This window comes from Nyctereutes procyonoides, unplaced genomic scaffold, assembly GCF_905146905.1.
Source record: "Nyctereutes procyonoides isolate TBG_1078 unplaced genomic scaffold, NYPRO_anot_genome, whole genome shotgun sequence".
Lineage (NCBI taxonomy): Eukaryota > Metazoa > Chordata > Mammalia > Carnivora > Canidae > Nyctereutes > Nyctereutes procyonoides.
In genome coordinates, this window is record NW_026575042.1 from 44,479,512 (window position 1) to 44,499,065 (window position 19,554).

A 19,554-nucleotide genomic window follows, 5' to 3' on the forward strand; every position below is an offset into this window, starting at 1 on the left:
TATGAATGTGTTTGTGTCAGAGGAACAAACAGAAATATATGGTCAAAACAACCACTTTCTAAAGCAATACCTCTTTAAAAAAGTTAATAATTGATTTTAAAAATCTAATTTTATTTTCATTTCCAGATTTAATCTTTATAATTTCAATTAGCATAGCCTCCGCATTTTCGCTATGATAATACCTGACGTCGATTGAGCTATTACTATGTACTATTATTGTCCTTGTTTTATGGGTGAGGAAACTGAAGCACAAAGATTTTAAGAAACTTGTCTATGATCATTCAGCTGGTAAAAGCAAGGCTGTCTTCCAAGTTTGGTCTATTGCTCTCAAAGCCTTTGCTCTTATCCACAACAAAACACCACTTCTTTTCATCATTGTTACCATCATCAAGTACTAAAAATGAGATCAGAGATGTCAAATCTAATCTGTGTCTTCCTATACCATCATTAACGTTTCTAAGTCCTACATTCCAATGGCCTTCTGGTTACCTGTATCTCAGCTGTGACTCTGGGGTCATGCAGACACATGGACCATTTGGCTGACGTGGGAGACTACCCAGACCGCCTTAGCAGAGATAGAGTTTATCCCCAGTTAGCCTGGGACGTGACAATGGCCACATCGTGTTCTCACACAGGAATTTCAGAGGTGAGACGATCCTGATCTCGAGACCTGTTTCCTCCCTTTGAATCTTTGCCTTTTCTAGGCCTTAATGCACAGTGCCCGGCTCTCTCATTCTCTTTAGCTGGCGAGTTGTGGGCCACTGGGAGGGAAGTCCCAGTTCTCACTGACTACCTTACCACGTTCACACTGCACACAAGCAAGCACCACCAAGGGAAACATGGCATTATTATGATGAACCAAAATACTTATTAATGAAATAGTTTCGAGCTAAACGACATAGTTACAGGTCTTATCCAGGAGGGGAGGACATAATCTTAGGAGTTAAAAAAAAAAATGCTCCTCCTGAAAATTAAGAAGAAATTCCAGCTAGAATATGAGCTGAACTTACCCTCATATTCCTTACGGTAAGTTATTCCATGTGGATGAAAAGTGTAGGGCCTAGAGGCGAAGTTTTTTAAGTGTACATAAACCTTATCTCCAATTTCAGCTTTGATAATAGGGCCTAAAAACCCCAGCCAGACAGGTTTTTCTATAACTGTCTTAAAGGTTTCGTTCGTGTATTGAAGATAAAGGGCCTTCTTATATAACCTTCCAATTCTATTTGGGCCATTTTGAAGGTAGATATTGGAATGTTCCCTGAAAAGGAAAAGAAGACAACTCTATCAGGAGCCATCACTTCTGGAGATACATTGTAATTATAACACCTCATGTAATTAAAGAGAAATTAATAACTATATCACATTAAATGTTTGCCTATCATTTGTAGGGATGCTTCCAAAAGATGAAGAGGTGAACAGGCACTTACCGTGCTGTTTTAATTATGTGAGGCCTCCCACGTCAGGTGTGTAGCAGAGAATCATGTGGTATCTTACTCTGGTAAGATACACCTTTTTACAGGTTTTTTATGTTAAAACACAGAGGCATTATGAAATAGAAGACGAAATTAAAGTGAAATATTAAGATAAAGCAGGTAAGACATTACTCACTTAGGGTATACCTCTTTCAGCTGCTAGAAAAGAAAAGTTTATAAGCAGTTAATCTGGATATTTGAGACTTCAACACGTGTATATATTTGTTTTCCTAAATAAAATTAATGATGCTAAATTAATTCTACCATTTTTCTTTCTAAAGAAAAGTACTAAACCAAGATTGGAATTGGGGATCCCTGGGTGGCTCAGTGGTTTGGCACCAGCCTTCAGCCCTTACAGTATGATCCTGGAGTCCTGGGATCGAGACCTGCATCCGGCTCCCTGCATGGAGCCTGCTTCTCCCTCTGCCCGTGTCTATGCCTCTCTCTCTCTCTCTCTCTCTCTCTCTCTCTCTCTGTGTGTGTGTGTCTCTGATGAATAAATAAATAAAACCTTTTAAAAAAAAAGATTGGAATTGATGCGTGCAATATGTATGGGTTTTAAAATTATCTTGCCCTTATGTTCTTTTAATCCCTTGCTACTGAAAATACTTGAACACTGAATGTTTATATTCTGCTTCACGGCTGATTAATAGTCACTCAAAACTTTTCTGAAAATATTCGCAAAGTAAATGGTAGCCAGGTTGGAGGAGCAGAGGGGAGAGGACGAGAAGGACAAGAAAGGAAAAGAAGGAGAATTTGGTATTCAGACTTCTTTAAAAATTTAAATTCAGGTAGTGGTATTCAAACATTTAAAGTGATTCTTATGTTGTCCTTAACAGAAGGCTCTGGATAGCTCAGTGAGATGTTTGTAACACCATCTACCCATTTAGGAGGACCCACTTAAACCCGGATTTTGGCAAGCTCCCACCACAAATGAGATCTCCCTCAGTGGAATAAAAATGCTAACACTCAGGCTGATGATCTGGAGTTTGTGTTTCTTTGTGTGAGTGTATTTGTGTGTGTGTGTATGTGTGTATTTTGCTAACTTTCACCTCAGTGACCTTTGATGCCTTACGGTTTCTACTTAATCCCTGTGGAGCCGGATGATCTGACTGAGAAATAAACTTCATCTTCTTTTCTCAGCTTAAATTCATTGGAAAGAGTGAAAGATACTTTTGCTTCTTTTCTTCAAGACAAGAGGAGCGCTTGCCTGGGAGCTCTGGACTTCTGTTGCTGCAGAACTTAAATGGCTAGTTTTTAAAAAATCTAGGGTTACAGCCTAATATTTCTTAAGTTTTAATGTGCATGGGAATCTACTGAAGACGTTGGTGAAATGCAAGCTCCTGAGCCCAGCCCAGATGCGCACCATCAGAATCGATGGGCCTGGGGCTCAGGCACTCGTAGTGACCGACTGACACCCCAGTGTGTTCTGTTGTGGGCAGGAAGCTCTGGGCCCTGGGTAACATGAGGCTCCAAAATGAAGGGGAAGAGAGCAGCCTAATCCCAGAGGCAGTGGGATTTCTCAGGATTGTGAGATAGGAAGGTGGCAGGCTCTGTTTCCAGAACATACGCTGGCAATGGCCAGACCCCTGTTGGTATAGTTGCATGAGGACATCAGATTAAAGCTGAGTCCTGGAGCCAGGGAGCACAGCTGCCCCACAGTGGTTCTGGTGGCTGAATTTGGGCAGCAGCAGGTGTTGAAAACAGCAGAGCACAGGATGTCTGGGTGGCTCAGCGGTTGAGCACCTGCCTTTGGCTCAGGGCATGATCCTGGGTTCCGGGATCGAGTTCCGCATCGGGCTCCCTACGTGGAGCCTGCTTCTCCCTCTGCCTGTGTCTCTGCCTCTCTCTCTGTGTCTCTCATGAATTAATAAAATCTAAAAAAAAACACAAAACAAAAACAAAAACAAACAAACAAACAAAAAACCTAAAGAAAATAGCAGAGCACCCTGCCCTGAGTTGAGCGGAGGACTTTGATGAGTATCTCATCATTGTCACCATACACCGAGGACCCCACTTTTTCCAGATTGTGTGAACTCCAGGATTCTCAAATTGTTGGCTGAGAAATGAACCCTTTTAACGGAAAGGGGGCCAAGCTAGAAGTCAGAAAACAAAGGAGTGACATCTTTTGCTTCGTTTCTCCTAATTTGTCTTCGTTTTCTAATTGTTGGAGTTTCCATTTCGTTAGAACAAAATAGAAAAACGAATTCAGGGAGGCTCAGAGGGACTTCAGGGACATCAAAATGCACAGGAAAACAGCAGGCCAGGGGTGTGAATTGTTCCTCTCACACTGCAGCGTTGGTATGAACGAGAGCAGTCTTAATAAGCAGATGTTTTAACAGCAGCAAAATTCTGAGGCACTGAAGGCCGCTGAGATTAAAAGCAGATTCAACCAGCCCATCCTGCTGCGAGGAGGTGCACGAGTACAGTTTGAGAGAGACACACAAGAGCTGGAGCACAGCTCCCAGGGCAGAGATAGGTTCTTCCCCAATCACACCAGAAGGCCCGGGCCCACGTGGTCTCACACAGGCCCATCTGAATCTGAGGGTAAATTTTCTCCGGTGTCTCCTATTGGTAGAGATTCATCCTGGTGATACTTAGAGATTCAAATCCATGCTCTGAAATGCCCTGTTGATACACTTTTACATAGGCCAAAGTTTTAAAATAGCCCTCAAATTCTTTTTTTTTTTTTTTTTTAAATTTTTATTTTTTTATTTATTTATGATAGGCACACAGTGAGAGAGAGAGAGAGAGGCAGAGACACAGGCAGAGGGAGAAGCAGGCTCCATGCACCGGGAGCCCGACGTGGGATTCGATCCCGGGTCTCCAGGATCGCGCCCTGGGCCAAAGGCAGGCGCTAAACCACTGCGCCACCCAGGGATCCCTAGCCCTCAAATTCTTAAGGCTTCCCTCCAATACACTGGGTGTTTCTATTTTCTGAATGTGACTCTGAAACACCTGGGAATATGTCACATCCCATTTCAATAAAATGTAGTGGGTTTTGTTGGAATGCCTTCATTGCAAGAAGTTCCCCCGTGTACTAATCACCTCTCCATACAGGAGGAGCATTGCCAAAGTTTCGGGATTCATTCTTTGTACACAGAGATTTGGGGGGAGGCAAAAACTGTTTTTGAAATAATTGATCTGGAGTTACAACACATTCGGGGTTGTTAACATTTGAAACTCCTTTTATATTCATAGCAATATGCAAAATGTTTCCCATCTTGTTTTTTTTTTAAATAAAATTAACCAAATGGGGAAATATTTTGTATCACGTGATAACTCTGGGGGAGGTCTATTGGATTATGTTCTGTCTCCAAAGGAACATCAAAGGATCATTAGAAGATGGAAGATGTCTATTTAATTTCAAGAGCACAGCTTGGGACAAGGGTCAGTTACTGGAAGCTTGCAGGAAGTTTGACAGTCAGATATTCAGTCAAACGAATCCATTACAGTTGATCTTTGAACCAGATAATTTACATTAATTGCAGTTCTTCCTGTTGACAATTGTAACATGCTCTTTTCTACTCATTACAACAGATAGTCTCCCTCTCAGTAATCATATCCCTCTTTTTTATCCCCCCACCCCAACTTCTAGAATCCTATAGCCAACTCTTATAATTGTTGGTAGATTCAGACTCAGAAGTGAGTTTTTAACGGTAGTGGAATTAAAAAAAAAATTATACTGACTTATTAAGATGGTAATAATGCTACATCCTTCCATAAATTCAGAATGCACTTGGGTTGTCTTGGTTTATGTTTAAACATGATTACTAAAATGTGGATAATACATGGGAAAAGTTTCTGGATTCTTGGCTTTATCAGTTGAGACACAGAACATTAGTTTTCTATTGACAAATAATAAATTATCACATAGCAGCCTAAAACAACACCCATTGGGGATCCCTGGGTGGCTCAGCGGTTTAGCACATGCCTTTGACCCAGGGCGCGATCCTGGAGTCCCGGGATCGAGTCCCACGTCAGGCTCCCTGCATGGAGCCTGCTTCTCCCTCTGCCTGTGTCTCTCCCTCTCTCTCTCTATCATCATCAATCAATCAATCAATCAATCTTAAAAAAAATAAAAATAAAAAAAATAAAACAACACCCATGGATTATTTCACTGCTCTGTGGGTCAGAAGTCGGGCACGGCATAACTGGCTTCTCAGCTTAGGTTATCACAAGGCTGACATCAAGGTGTTGGCTGGCCTGAGCGCTCATCGTGGAGGCACTGGAGAAATCCACTTCTAAATTCATCCAGGTTATTGGTAGAATTCAGTTCACTGTGGTTGTAGGATTGAAATCTCCATTTCCTGGCTGGTGGTAAGATGAGGACCTTGCCTTAACCAGCTCTTCATGGCCCCCCCATTTTCCTTCTCAAGTAGCCTCTTCTATATGCAAGTCAGCAGCAGTTTGTTGAATCACCTCAAATCTCTTTTCTTCTTCTTCTTCTTCTTCTTCTTCTTCTTCTTCTTCTTCTTCAAGAATTCTCTGGTTTAGATTAGGCACATCCTTTCTTTCTTTCTTTCTTTCTTTCTTTCTTTCTTTCTTTCTTCTTTCTTTTTCTTTCTTTTTTTTAAATTCAATGTAGTTAGCATATACTGTATTAGCTTTGGGGATAGAATTTAGTGATTCATCAATTGCATACAACACCGAGTGCTCATTACATCATGAGTCCTCCTTAATACCCATCACCCAGTTACCCCAGTGCCCCCCCAACCTTCAGTAACCCTTTAGTTCTAGAGTACAGCATCTCTTATGGTTTGCCTCCCTGTCTGATTTCATCCTATGTTATTTTTCCTTCCGTTCCCCTATGTTCATCTGTTTTGTTTCTTAAATTCTACATCTAAGTGAAATCATATGGTATTTGTTTTTCTTAGACTGCCTTATTTCACTTAGCATAATACCCTCTAGTTCCATCCACCTGGTTGCAACTGGCAAGATTTCATTCTTTTTGATGGTTGAGTAGTAGTCCATTGTGTATAGACTTTTCTTTATGCATTCATCTGTCGATAGACATCTAGGCTCTTGTCATGTTTTGACTATTGTGGACATTGCTGCTATAAATATTGGGGTGCATGTGCCCCTTCAAATCACTATGTATCCTTTGGATAAATGCATAGTAGTGCAATTGCTGGGTCTTAGGATAATTCTATTTTCAACTTTTTGAGGAACCTCCATACTGTTTTCCAGAGTGGTTGCACCACCAACAGGAACAAGAGGGTTCCCCTTTCTCTGCATCCTTGCCAACATCTGTTGTTTCCTGAGTTGTTAATTTCAGCCATTCTGACTGGTGTGAGGTGGTATCTCATTGTGGCTTTTATTTGTATTGCCCTGATACTGAGTGATGTTGAGCATTTTTTCATGTGTCTATTGGCTATTTGTTTGTCTTCTTTGGAGAAATAGCTATTTATGTCTTCTGCTCATTTCCTGATTGGATTATTTGTTTTTTGGGTGTTGAGTTTGGTAAGTTCTGTATAGATTTTGGATACTAGCCACTTATCTGATAAGACATTTGCAAATATCTTCTCCCACTCCTTAGATTGCCTTTTAATTTTGTTAACTGTTTTGTTTTTGCTCGGTTATCATCCTATTTTAAAGTCAACTGCACCATTGAATTAGTATAGATCATGAGAGTGATAACTCATCATATGCACAGGTTCTGGAGGTTTAAGGCCACCTCTAATGTGATGGATAAGGAGATGGGGCCTCTGGGATGTGCCTAGGTCATGAGAATGGAGCCCTCATAAATGGTATTAGTGCCTTCTGAAAACGGCTCCAGAGAGATTCATAGCTTCTTCCACCATGTGAGGACACAGTGAAAAGGCTATGAACCAGAAAGAGAGCTCTTACTAAAACATGGCCATGCTGGTAGCTTGGCTTTGGACTTCTTGACCTCTAGAACTAAAAAATATATTTCTGTTGTTAATAAGCTACCCAGTCTGTTATATTTTGCTATAGCAGCCTGAACAAACTAAGACATGCTGGTAACTGGAGACAAAGAAGGGAGAGCAAGTTGCTACCTACACTTGTCTATACAAAAAGTTTAGTATGCTATTGGTGAAATTTCTAAAACTCTGTTAAATAGTCACAGTTTAGATATTTTTTTTAAAAAGATCACAGGCAGAATGAGCAGTGCCATTTAGAATTCGTACGACTCTAGGCTGTTGTTGAAGCCACAGGTTACCAAACCAATGTTGCATAACCTCCCTGAGCACAGACAAGACAAAAGAATATTTAAAACCGAAGGAATTCACTGCCCCCCAACCCCATTTCCCACCATTCTTAATAAACTCTCTCCTCTTTCACCTTTGGAGTTACAGATTTCTTTATTAAAGGTTGCTTGGGCAATGTCTTGCACTTAGTTTATGCCCAGCAAAGCTGATTGGATTTTTGATCATGAATAACAGCAGAAGAATGGTGGATGGGGGCATGGAATATAGCAGTGCTTTTTTTTTTTATGTTTTGTTTCCTTATAGAAATATAATTTATATTGTATTTAATCAGGGAAAATACTGCATTCATACAAAATAATTTGGTGAAATCATGAAAATAGGTCATTTTCCTAAGAAGAGAATACTACCTCAAAACCAGATTTAAGAAAAAATTATTGCAAGAGGTATTAGTTTTGTTAACAATCAGTAATTTTTAGGCCAGAAACTTTTCTTACAGCATATTATGAAATTAATTATTTAACAATTAGATGTTATTGTCAGCTATGCATTTATTTCTTACTGTGAAAAATTTCAAACACACATAAAATGAATGAGAACAGCATATACCCCGTCAACAGAATCAACAATTAAGAAAATTGGCATACTTGCTTAGCTATTTTTAAAGATATAATTTTACCAGCTGATGGTCATTGGGCTTATTTGCGCTTTATCACAATTAAAATACATTTTTTAAAGTAGTGAGCATTGGGTGTGGTGAAAAATAATTAGCATTAAAAGTAATGACCTCAGTATAAATTTCCATTATAAAAATGTCAAGGAGAATCATACTCTTGTTTCTCTATATGGTGACTATTGCTTAAAATAAGGGGCCTTTCACCTAAAACATGAAAACATGTAAGTTACACAGAGTCTTTTGGGGGGGGACCATTGCAATAGATTAACTCACAGTTTTTCTTCATGTGTGATGTACCAAGCACTGTACTAAGAGCTTTATGTACACACTCTTCAAAGAACCCTATGAGGTCTTCTTTATCCCCATTTTACGGGTTAGCAAGCTGAGTCTGAGAGAGACAAACTAAATTAACTGTCCAGAGTCATCCAACAGGTATTGGGCACAGTTATATTTGTTAAAATTGTGTTTTATTTCTATGAATGACCTTTTAAAGGAATGAAAAAAAACATTGTATTCTTATGTACTAATAATCAATAAACGGTATAATAAATATAACATTTTACATAGCCATTGCTTAAAGAACTTCTGCATAAACAGACAAGAAGACTGAACCCTGATGAAAGATGCAATAATAACCAGAGGAGGTAATAAGGAGCCCCTGCAGACTCCCCAGGACCAAAGGGAAAGAAGTAGGACAAGCCTTCCTCCTCGACAAAAAATGCCCAGGAATTTAGAGGAGATTTATTAAAGTTTCCTGGATTCCAAGTCCACATTTTGCAGTTTCTGTAGACAACAAATTAATAAAATAATTTATCTTACTGTTTCAATTTTTTAATTCACAGCTTATAAATTCGGTCTGTAAACAATAAAAATAGTGACTTACGTGTCAACTGAGATAAGTTTCTTCTCCTTGTTGTCAGAGGCATAGTCCCAAGTTGTTTCAACAATTCCGATGTAATAATGCTTCTCTTTTGCCCAGGCAGAGTTACTATATAAAAACAGAAAAATTCCCAGCAGCAAAATCTTCATTATTTTTCTCCTGGTGGAGCCTGAGAAGCAATAAAGTGAAATCAGAAGCAGACAATTTTATAAATAAGGCTTTCTTCCTTTATTTGCTTGATTGACACAACTTAATGTTGCACAAAAGTAAATGGTTTCGTCAAAGCAAATAACGTTTCCCACTTAGGCTCAGTTCTCGTAAACCCAGAAAGAAAAGTTTTCTGTTGCCAGGCTTCTCTGATTACAAATAAAAAGTCAACAGTTATTGTTGGAGCCACTAGAGTGTGCATAACATTGCTTTCTTCCATTTATTGTGTAAATTCCAGGAGGGCAAAAATCATCTCTAAATGCTCCCTTTGTTCTTTGAACAATAAGCCACAGTACAGTGCCCTGCACGCAGTGAACTTTTAATAAATTGGGAGGAAATTATGCAAAATGGTTTAAAACAGGTCACTCTTTACTTTTGAAATGGCTAACAATACTTAGTTACAACTTGATGATACAAAACATGGTATTTAGCATGCCAAATTTAAGTACCCCACAACAAGAATCTTATTTTGAAGGATTTATCTATTTTGTATGCTCTGAACACACCTGCATAGAAATTTTACCAGATTATTCTGCCTTGCTATATGCAAATAACCAACAGAGCATAACAGGGGTTGCTAATTCTGCTTTATCATTAAAGATATCAGACATCAGTAAATCAGTTTTCAAAGGCAAAGGTTGGTCTTAGCAAATGGTAGTTTATTATCAGAGTAAACAGAAGTTTATTAGCAGAAAATCCTGGTTGTAACACTGCACACTTTGTGTTAATATGACCTTTGCCTCCAGAATCCTTCAACGCACTATTATTTGCCCAAAGTTTATAGAAATAGATTGGTATAGGAGAAAGGATCCTGATGTTTGGACAATTCGTTAATTTAAGAAGTATTACAGAGAGAGCCTGCTGTGTGCCAGGCCCTGTTCTAAGTGCCTGAATCCCTACCTTCATCAGCTTACCTTCTACTTGTTGATAATGTACAAATGAAGAGTGAAATAGCTAGTATCAGCAGCAAGTACTATGGAGAAAAACCAATCAGAGAGGGACAATAATGAGTGCCAGGGAAGATAGCGGGATGAGGATCAAAATCTCATGGCACCATGTCACATCAGGCAAGATACTTAACCTTGGCCTCAGTTTCCTCACCTGTAAAATCTCAGGCCCAGGAGACTGATATCCAGGTGGTAATTGAAATGATCCATCATATTAAGGCACATAGTAGAGATGCTTCTCTCACCAGGTCCTAATAATGGTAACTAACTGCCCTGATACAGAAAGCTGAGTCACATTGCCCAGGATGTCCTGAGACCTCCTTCTAGAGCCACCTTTAACTATTGTGCCCCCATGCCCACTGAGAGGACCACTGCCCCAAATCTACCCCTACAGCAAATGCTGTTCCCTTTCAATACTGGAACCTCAGAAGGGCTCCTATTTCCAAATGGTCTACTCAGAGGGGACATCTTTTAGCAGTTCGTTCCCCCAAAGGAAGAATGGCACAAAGCCACCATATGGGCCAGCAACTTGCTGGGCATTTCGGTCTTTCTCATTGTCTACTCCATGCTCAAACTCAGCCCCGAGGGATGTGAGGACAGTGATCAGATCACAGCAATAGTCCCGTCACTTTTTTCAGCTCATCTACCTCACACACACACACACACACACACACACACACACACTAAATTAAATTAAATTAAAAAACGTTAACAGGTAGTTACTGAGGTCTTCTATAGCATCCCTTATATTGGTGGTGAAATGAAATGGTTAAATAGTAACACCTCTGCCCAGTGGGAGTAAATATTTTATGTTGCAATGCAGAAGGAGTCAAGAAGTCCATATTTCTGTCCTCTTTTGTGACAGTTACCTTTCCTACTAAAAGGCAGAGAGCTGCTGAATGGCTGGGAGTAGGGGGAATGCTCTGAGCCTCAGGACTGTCTAAATAAAAGAGGCCGCTGTGGGCTAATGAGCAACCAGCCATTGATGGGGTCATTTACTGCAAACCCCCTTACAGTGATTCCAGAGTTGGTACTCAAAAGCGAACTTTGAATAATGTTGCAATTGAGAACTCCTGTGGTCAAGAAATGTGTCCCAGCCTCCGCATAAGCTGGGGTGAGACGGGAAGGGCAGGGAGCCCACCAGGAGAGGCTCAGCAGCCTCAGAGCATTGCAAGAAATAAGAGAGGAACCCCGATGGGACCAAATAGCTCATCCACTTACCTGCAGCTGTCAGAAGGTTGTTACCTCAGAACCCTGGGGGACACCTTTGTAGTTTGTTATAAGTAATTACTGCACACCCAAGGTAACTGTTTATAACCTGAGCAGAGTGACATAGCACACGTTTTCATCATTTTCCACAATTTCTTTCTTTGTCGTCTTAAAGATTTCTGGATTGAGTGAGTCTTACCTGTGTTTAGCGATTAAAATCCTGGGGCTGGGGGCTCCTGGGTGGCTCAGTCGGTTAAGGGTCTACCTTCAGCTCAGGTGATGGTCTCAGGGTCCTGGGATCAAGTCCTCAGTTGGGCTCCCAGCTCAGTGAGCATCTACTTCTCCCTCTGCCCCTCTCCCCCAACTGGTGCTGGTGCCCACACACGCGCTCTCTCTCTCAAATAAATAAAGAAAACCTTAAAAAAAAAAGATTTAAAAAAGAAAAAGATCCTGAGGCTGATAATGGCTAAAGTCAAGGAAGCTTTAGCTTTATATCTGTCCGGCAAGATTCAATCTCTCCTTACCTCCACAATTCCTGTTTATACCCTCAAGTTTCTTTTTGGTTGATTCATGAAAACTGGCTTTTAACCTAGTTTACCAGAGTTACTAAGAAACTCGCAGCCAAGGACAGTCTTTCACTTTGTGACAGCAGGAAGCGCTGAGTATAAAACAGCAGGTCATTCTGTACATGACCAGTCAGACCACCACGATGTTATCTTTTTCAAAGGAAATTGTGTAACTCTGGAATTTTATCAGTGAGTGTGGTTATGTACAGAACTCTGATAATGAGTCCCCTGACTTGAACTAGTATAACACAAGCTCGACTGATCCTCTGCTCTTCTACTACTCAGTTCATGACTGTTTAGGGACTGATCACACAGATTGGTCTTTGGTTGCTCCATATCCCCTTTGGCTGCCCATTAACGGGTCAAGGTTCTGTTCATCACCCTCTGCAAAATATGTCACAGGCAGGAAAAGAGAAAAGTCTAGATTCCAATCTAGCAAAAGCCTCGATGGTGTTGATGCCCCCATCACAACGGGAAAGATTTGTTTTCTAACAGCTTAAGGATTCCATTTCCTCCATCCTTGTTATGCTGTGAGCAATGTAGAAATCAAAGTATATGATTTGTTAGCAATGAAAGAGAACTGAAATAGTAGAGTTATTTTTTATAAAAGATTAAAGAATAACCTATTCACAAGGTTTGATTGCATACAACTTCAATGTGTGACTTTCTTTTTAAAAAAATGATTTTATTCATTTATTTGAGAGAGGGAGAGAAGCAGGAGCAGGGGAGGGGGAGGGGGAGAGGGAGAGGAGAAGCAGACTCCCCACTGAGCAGGGAGCCCATTGTAGGGAACTCCATCCCAGGACCCTGAGATCTCGACCTAAGCTGAAGGCAGATGCTTAATCAACTGAGCCACCCAGGCACCCCTCAATGTGTGGCTTTCTTGAAACATTTTTCTCTCTTGCTGTGCTTAGCCTCATTCCCTCTTGCCTCTATTCCATGCTGGGGTAATACATTCGGTATAGCTCTTGACACTTTGATTTGTGCCTGAGTCTTAATTTATAAAAGATGACTCCGTGATGACACAAAGAGGCCAATGCCATGGAAAGAAAAATTATAATTCCCCTAGAAACAAGAGGCACACATGTCATGCAGGGCTGGTTGTTCAGGAGGCAGAAGCAGATACTGGGGAAAGGATAGGCCGCAGCCTTTATTGAGGTTTGTGTAGGAAAGGCAAGGTAGGGCAGAGTAAATAGCTTATGACTGATCAGTTTAAATGATCTCAGAGGGCTTTGGGACATAGGAACTGTCTCTAGCTGTTTGGAACTTGGCTCAGATTGAGGTAGGGCAGAGGAAATATGGTTTGGTGTGTGATTTACATAAAGGAGATGGTTGGGGGTATGGATTCGGGGATGAGTGGGTTCACATATTAAAGTCTGGCTCACTCACCTGCAAGCTGTTCACTATCTCTAGGAATTAACTAGCTCTGGGAGGGGCAGTCTTTTCTCAGCTAGCAAGGTCCTCAAATATGTCAAGGCATCATTAAATAGTGAAAATTAAAAACATGATTAAGACATATTTCATATCAGAATGATCTGTTTATGTGACTATTCCCTCCTCAATTAGACTGGGCTTTCTTTCTTTCTTTTTTTTTCTTAAAGATTTTATTTATTTATTCATGAGAGACACAGAGAGAGAAAGAGAGAGAGAGAGGCTGAGACACAGGCAGAGGAAGAAGCAGATCTATGCAGGGAGCCTGCTATGGGACTTGATCCCGGGTCTCCAGGATCACGCCCTGGGCCAGAGGTGGTGCTAAACCGCTGAGCCACCCAGGGATCCCCTAGACTGGGCTTTCTTGGGGCCAATGACTACGCCTTATTTTGTCTTAAATCCCAGGCACTTAGCACAGTTCTTGCCACACGGCTTAATAAAAACTGAAAGAATGAAGAAATGTTAACTCTAGGAAGAGTCACTAACATTTATTAAATGATTACTGTGTACCAGCACAATTCCAAGAGCTTTGTAAATTTTATTTCATTTAATCCTCACAACAACCAATTGGGTAGATGTAGTAGTGTTCTTTTTTATTGCTGTTTTAACAAATCACCACTAACTCAGTTGCTTAAAACAACATAAATTTAATACCTTATAGTTCTATATGTCAGAAACCTGACACCTATAGCACCGGGCTGAAATCAAGGTGTCAGTGAGGCTGCATTCCTTTTTGGAGGCTCTAGGGGATAACCCATTTCCTAGCCTGCTCCAGTTTTTAGGGGCTGCCCACATTCCTTGGCTCATGTGGCGCCCTTCTATTTTCAAAGCCAACAATGGCAGGTTGAGTCCTGACATGGCATCTTTTTGACCTTCTCCTCTGCCTCCCTCCTCTACTGTTAAGGGCCCACCATGATAACCCTGAATAATCTCCCTATCTTAAAGTTAGTTGATTGGCAGCCTTAATTCCATCTGCAACCTTCATTCTTCTTTGCCATAGACAATAACGAGTCATAGGTTCCAAAGATTAGGATAAGGACATCTTTAGGGAGCCATTATTTTGCTTATAGAATATCACAAATAGATATTATTATTTTTATTATTGTCTTCATTTTACATGAGGAAACTATGGGTAAGAGAGATTTTATACCTTGTCGAAGACCCCGTAACTAGTAAGTGGCACAGATGGAGTTCAAGTTTGGCCTGCCTGACCCAGAGATGCACTGCAATCCTGAGAGCATTGGAGCATGGATTCAGATGTTTCAGTTGGGCTTCCCAGTATCTCTGTGTTGTTATTTCTGCTACAAAGGCTACATAGCTCTTTCCCAGCCTTCCTTGCAGTTAGGAATAGCCAGATGATAGGGGTTTGACCAGTGAGACGCAGAAGTTGGCTGGGTTTCCTCAGAAGATTTTTTGCTTTCTTGATAAAAGGAGAATGTATGGTTGATGCTACTCTTTCTTCCTTCTTCTCTGCCTTCAATGTGGATGCAATATTTGGAGTTGCAGCAACAATCTTGCAACCATGAGGCCACAATCATGAGGGAAAGGCCAAGGGCATTAAAGACACCGGCCCTTGCACCATGAAGTTGCTGAACCAATCCTAGCAACCTCCTGATTTACTTAAAATTTGAGACAAACACCATTGATAATCCCCTTAGCTGGGTTTTCAGTTACTTGTAGAACACATCCCAAATGTTAACATTGCTAGATACAGAGTCAGAGCATGAGTCCTTATTTTTGGTTCTGGAAAACTGACACTTAAACATTCTAATCTGTATTATAGTCTAACAGTAATATATGGATTTGCATTTTAAAGACTGATTCAGATTCTCATCCATGCTATGAGAATTTCATTTTTTTTGTTTGCTGATGTTGCAGTTTAGATTGTGTGTTTTTTTTTCTAACTGAGCTAGATTCAGATTGTACCTACCCTCATTTTCCTTTTGCCACCCCCTTTGTGATGTTGTAAACTTTGTTATACCACTACAGACTCTACTCCAGTGGCACAGTTTACATAAAGAGGAAGCAGCTTGCACACAAAATTGACAAAAACAAAAACAAAAACAAAACTTTATTTCAAACTAGTTTTCCTGGGAGATTGCCATGAAAGTCTTTAGCCAGGCCCTCCTAAATTCCTTCATCCTTGGTTTTCTTCTTCAGCAACTTTCCCTCTGCTCATGGACTTGTCAACATTCACATCAGAAAGATATTTGTGCTCTGGAAAAGAAAGTTTCATGATGTTCTAAGGAGTAACTGAATCAAAATATTACAATCATTGTTCCAAGAGACCAAAGGGTAATGACTTCATGGATAGCCTAAGTAATGAAGGAGCTATTGAAAATCTCAGAAACAAAGATAGTATTTTCATCCTAAGGTTGTTATAAAATGTGTTGAAGAAAAGGGAGATACGAATGAGAAGGAAAAAAGTGTCACTTGAATATGAAAAAACATGTAATCATTATTTAGTTTCTTTCAAGAGCTGTGGAAACACTTTATACTTCCTACCACTGCATATGCAATGCACCCATCTTACCACACTGTTACATTATCTTTGAAAAAAATAAATCTTTGCCAAATCAATAGCTTCCTTACTCAAAAAAATGTATCTGACTGTAGTTTAAATGCAATTTTTAAGTAATTTCTTATTAACAATGCTAAATATCTTTATAGGCTCAATAGGCATTTGTGGTTCATCTTCTATAAATTGCTCAAATCCTTATGCATATATTATATGAATCTGGAAATAATGCATTTAACTCTAGAGTATCTTTTATCACATCAGAAACAGTTATCTAAGTTTGAGAAAGAAGATAAAACCAGTTTCTTGGTCATCTCAAAACAGTAATTTTTTTTTAAGATTTATTATTTGAGAGAGAGAGAAAATGTGAGAGAGCATGGTGGGGGAGGGGCAAAGAGAGACGAAGAGAGAGAATCTCAACCAGACTCCTAGCTGAGCACATAGCCCAGCATGGGGCTTGATCTCATAACCGTGAGATCATGACCTGAGCTGAAATCAACAGTCAGATGCTTAACCAACTGAGCCACCCAGGTACCTCTCAAAACAGTATTATTTGAATAAATGAGTAATGTGTCAGATCATGTAAATATTCAGTGGATCAGATATCCTTATATAAACGTCGAATTTATTTCAATACTATCACTTCAGATTTGTTTGGCTTACCTTTTCATTCAATTACAGTGTAAGTGCTTTCCATTCCACCCTCAATGTGAACACTAACATGGCAATGAAATAACCAGGTTCCAACATCTCTTGGATACATTTTTACAGTCTGATATACTCCAGGAGGAAGGTCATAAACGTCAGAGCGATACAGTCCCATATCCTCAATAAGGAGACAAAACACCATTAAATAATTTATAAAAGGCATTAGTCATTTATATATCCTATCAATTCTAAAATACTTTGTAAGACAACAATGAGAAAGCATTAGGTGCCCTTGCATTCTCTCTGAGTTCAATCGAAGGTTTAGAGGAGAAGCAAACCTGAGAACATTTTAGGGAGAGGCCATAGAGAAACATCTCAACTCTAAAGGGATCTTGTGTCATAATCAGTGTAGATACCTTGTCTGCACCTCCTGCAGAAGAATGCTCTAGATTTCAGACATCTGGTTTTACAAATCCCAAAAGTTTTAACTGAAGTATTTCTTACTAAGGATGTTGGTTGTGTGAAAACGATCATTCTTGAGATGTAACTAATCAAAAAAACTCACGGTTACAGGAAAGACAGGAGCTCATCTGCCTTCTGGGGTCAGGCCTGAAGACTGGGGGCCTCAAGGGCTATTTATTCTCTTAAAAAAGAACCAGATGTTCAGGAGACTACCTCCTCTGCAGGCTGCTTTTGATTTTGAAAGATGAAGCCCCAGAGCCCGGCATGGCTGGATTAGGATGGATTTGGAAGAGCATAGGAGAGAGATGAATTGCTCTGAATAATGCAATGGGATGTATTTGGAGGGTGGGGGTGTTTTGAAGAGTGTAGCTCAAGATGGCATCTGGGATGATTCAAGGAGAGGACAGATGTCAAACAAGAATGGAGAGGAAGAGTGTGAGAAAAGAAGTCCTGAGTGTCAGTAGAAAAGGTGGAGAGCCAGTGTTTCTCGGTGAGGCATGGGGAAGAGATGCCTGAAGACAGAGGTGTCTAATGTCAAATGGTGAACACTTTCACCATGTAATATCAAGGGAAAAAGAGCCTTCATTTACCTCCAAACTTTCACTGAGTCTATGGCCTTGTTTTTGTGGTTGTTAAGGAGAGTCAGAGGAAATGAGCCTGTGTTCCGTTCCTGAGATGCACAAAAATAAGAAAACACCAGCCAGGGGAGGCAAGAGGTAAGGGAGATGAGCCGAAGCAGAAAGTGACAGTGGGAGAAACAGGCTCTCAAGATACCCTGGAGTTACTGGAGAGAAGAGAGTAAGGTTTTCCACTGGCTGCAGATTGGGGCCTCAGTCACTGTTATTTAGGAATATTCATCTTACATCTACAGTGACAACAAAATGGGTGGCCTGGATACATTTCTAAGATGTCAGAAAATGTAGAGAACAATACAAAATCATTTTAACTAAGAATTGACCATGTTCAAGGAAGGCACCAGTAGATGTGCACTATGTACCTGGAGCATGGCATCAAGGGATACCATGACCTTATGGAACAGGGGACTGGCTATTCCAAGACCAAGTGAGTAACCCTACAGGGAAGCTTTACTGTACCCGGGAGTTCCAGAGAGCAGAGCCCAGAGGCTGCATTAACGCTGGAGTAATTAAATTCCACCTCAAGGGAAAAGACTACTCATCATCATCTGAGATAAGTTTGGGGTAAGTGGCTAGAGCTGACATGCTGGTACTAGGCTCTGTGGTATTAATAAGATTATTCTTTTTATCTTAAATACAAGTATAGTTAACATACAGTGTTATATTAATTTCAGGTGCACAATATAGCAATTCAACAATTCTATACCTTTCTCAATGCTCTTAATCTCCTTTTTTTCACTCATCCTCCTACCCACCTCTCCTCTGGCAATCACCAGCTGTTTTCTGTATTAAGTCTGTTTGCCTTTTTTCTTTGTTTGTTCATTTTGTTTCTTAAATGTAATAGGATTGTTCTGAAAAGAGCAGTTTTGTGAAGAGGTTAAGAGTGAGGACTCTAGGGACGCCTGGGTGGCTCAGCATTTGAGCGTCTGCCTTTGGCTCAGGTCATGCTCCTGGGGTTCTGGAATTGAGTCCCACATCAGGCTCCCTGCAGGGAACCTGTTTTTCCCTCTGTCTATGTCTCTGCCTCTCTCTGTGTGTCTTTCATGAATAAATAAATAAAATCTTAAAAAAAAAAAAAAGGAGTGAGGGACTCTAGAGTGAGAACCAGGGATCCAAATCCTACTACTACCCATTATTGTTTACAGGAAAGTTCTTTGTCTTGTTAATCCTTCACTTCATTCCCTTATAAAACAGTGATAAAATAGTGCCTAGCTCGGGGAAGTTTCAATGAGAAATCCATGTAAGAGCGAAGCATAGGATGTGGCACTTAAGAAGTACTTAATAAAGGTTGGCTTTAATTAACATTATAGAAATGTTACCTTAATTCCACTTAATTTGATGCCTTATAATATAATCCCATATGTAGAACTAGCTCCTGAAAGCTAACTCTTTGATTCCCTCTCATCACCACACAATGCTTGGCATGGTTCTAGGAATGTCAGAGGCATTTTCTGATTGGAACTGATCAGAACTGAACATCAAATATACTGTGAAATGCTATAACTAAAGTTTAGGTCTCTCTCTTTTGTTCTAATTTTTAAAGTCTACTGTAAACACTTATCAATGACAACTCTAATATCAAGGCTTTTCCTTCAAAAGTATGGGGAATGTAGATTGAAGTACAGGAGGAAGGTCATGATTGTTGGCCCTGGGTGGTGGGAAAAGGAGTTCATTATATTATTCTGTCTACTTTGTCATATAAAATTCCCTAGAATATTAAAAATAGTTTTTAA

The 19,554-nt window shown here is 40.1% G+C and overlaps 2 protein-coding genes across 6 annotated transcripts in view; both read right to left on the minus strand.

The window, feature by feature from the left end:
• Nucleotides 1–12,217, minus strand: part of CP (ceruloplasmin) — a 66,334-nt gene extending 54,117 nt beyond the window's left edge. For 2 of the 5 annotated variants that reach the window (XM_055320943.1, XM_055320947.1), the window contains exons 1-4: nt 12,086–12,217; nt 11,761–11,977; nt 9,202–9,367; nt 1,011–1,258 (exon numbers count right to left, since the gene is read on the minus strand). In XM_055320943.1, coding sequence (XP_055176918.1) covers nt 1,011–1,258; nt 9,202–9,347 — 394 coding nt within the window. In that variant the 5' untranslated portion in view covers nt 9,348–9,367; nt 11,761–11,977; nt 12,086–12,217. Of the gene's footprint in view, nt 1–1,010; nt 1,259–9,201; nt 9,429–11,760; nt 12,030–12,085 lie in introns of those variants that run through there. The other 3 variants (XM_055320946.1, XM_055320944.1, XM_055320945.1) reach the window with 3 other exon arrangements.
• A 3,395-nt stretch (nt 12,218–15,612) lies between these two features.
• The window catches only part of LOC129507229 (ceruloplasmin-like), a 29,548-nt gene continuing 25,606 nt past the window's right edge, over nt 15,613–19,554 (minus strand). Inside the window, exons 18-19 of the mRNA XM_055321552.1 lie at nt 16,740–16,902; nt 15,613–15,775 (exon numbers count right to left, since the gene is read on the minus strand). Of these exons, the coding sequence (XP_055177527.1) occupies nt 16,744–16,902 (159 nt within the window). The 3' untranslated portion in view covers nt 15,613–15,775; nt 16,740–16,743. The remainder of the gene's footprint in view (nt 15,776–16,739; nt 16,903–19,554) is intronic.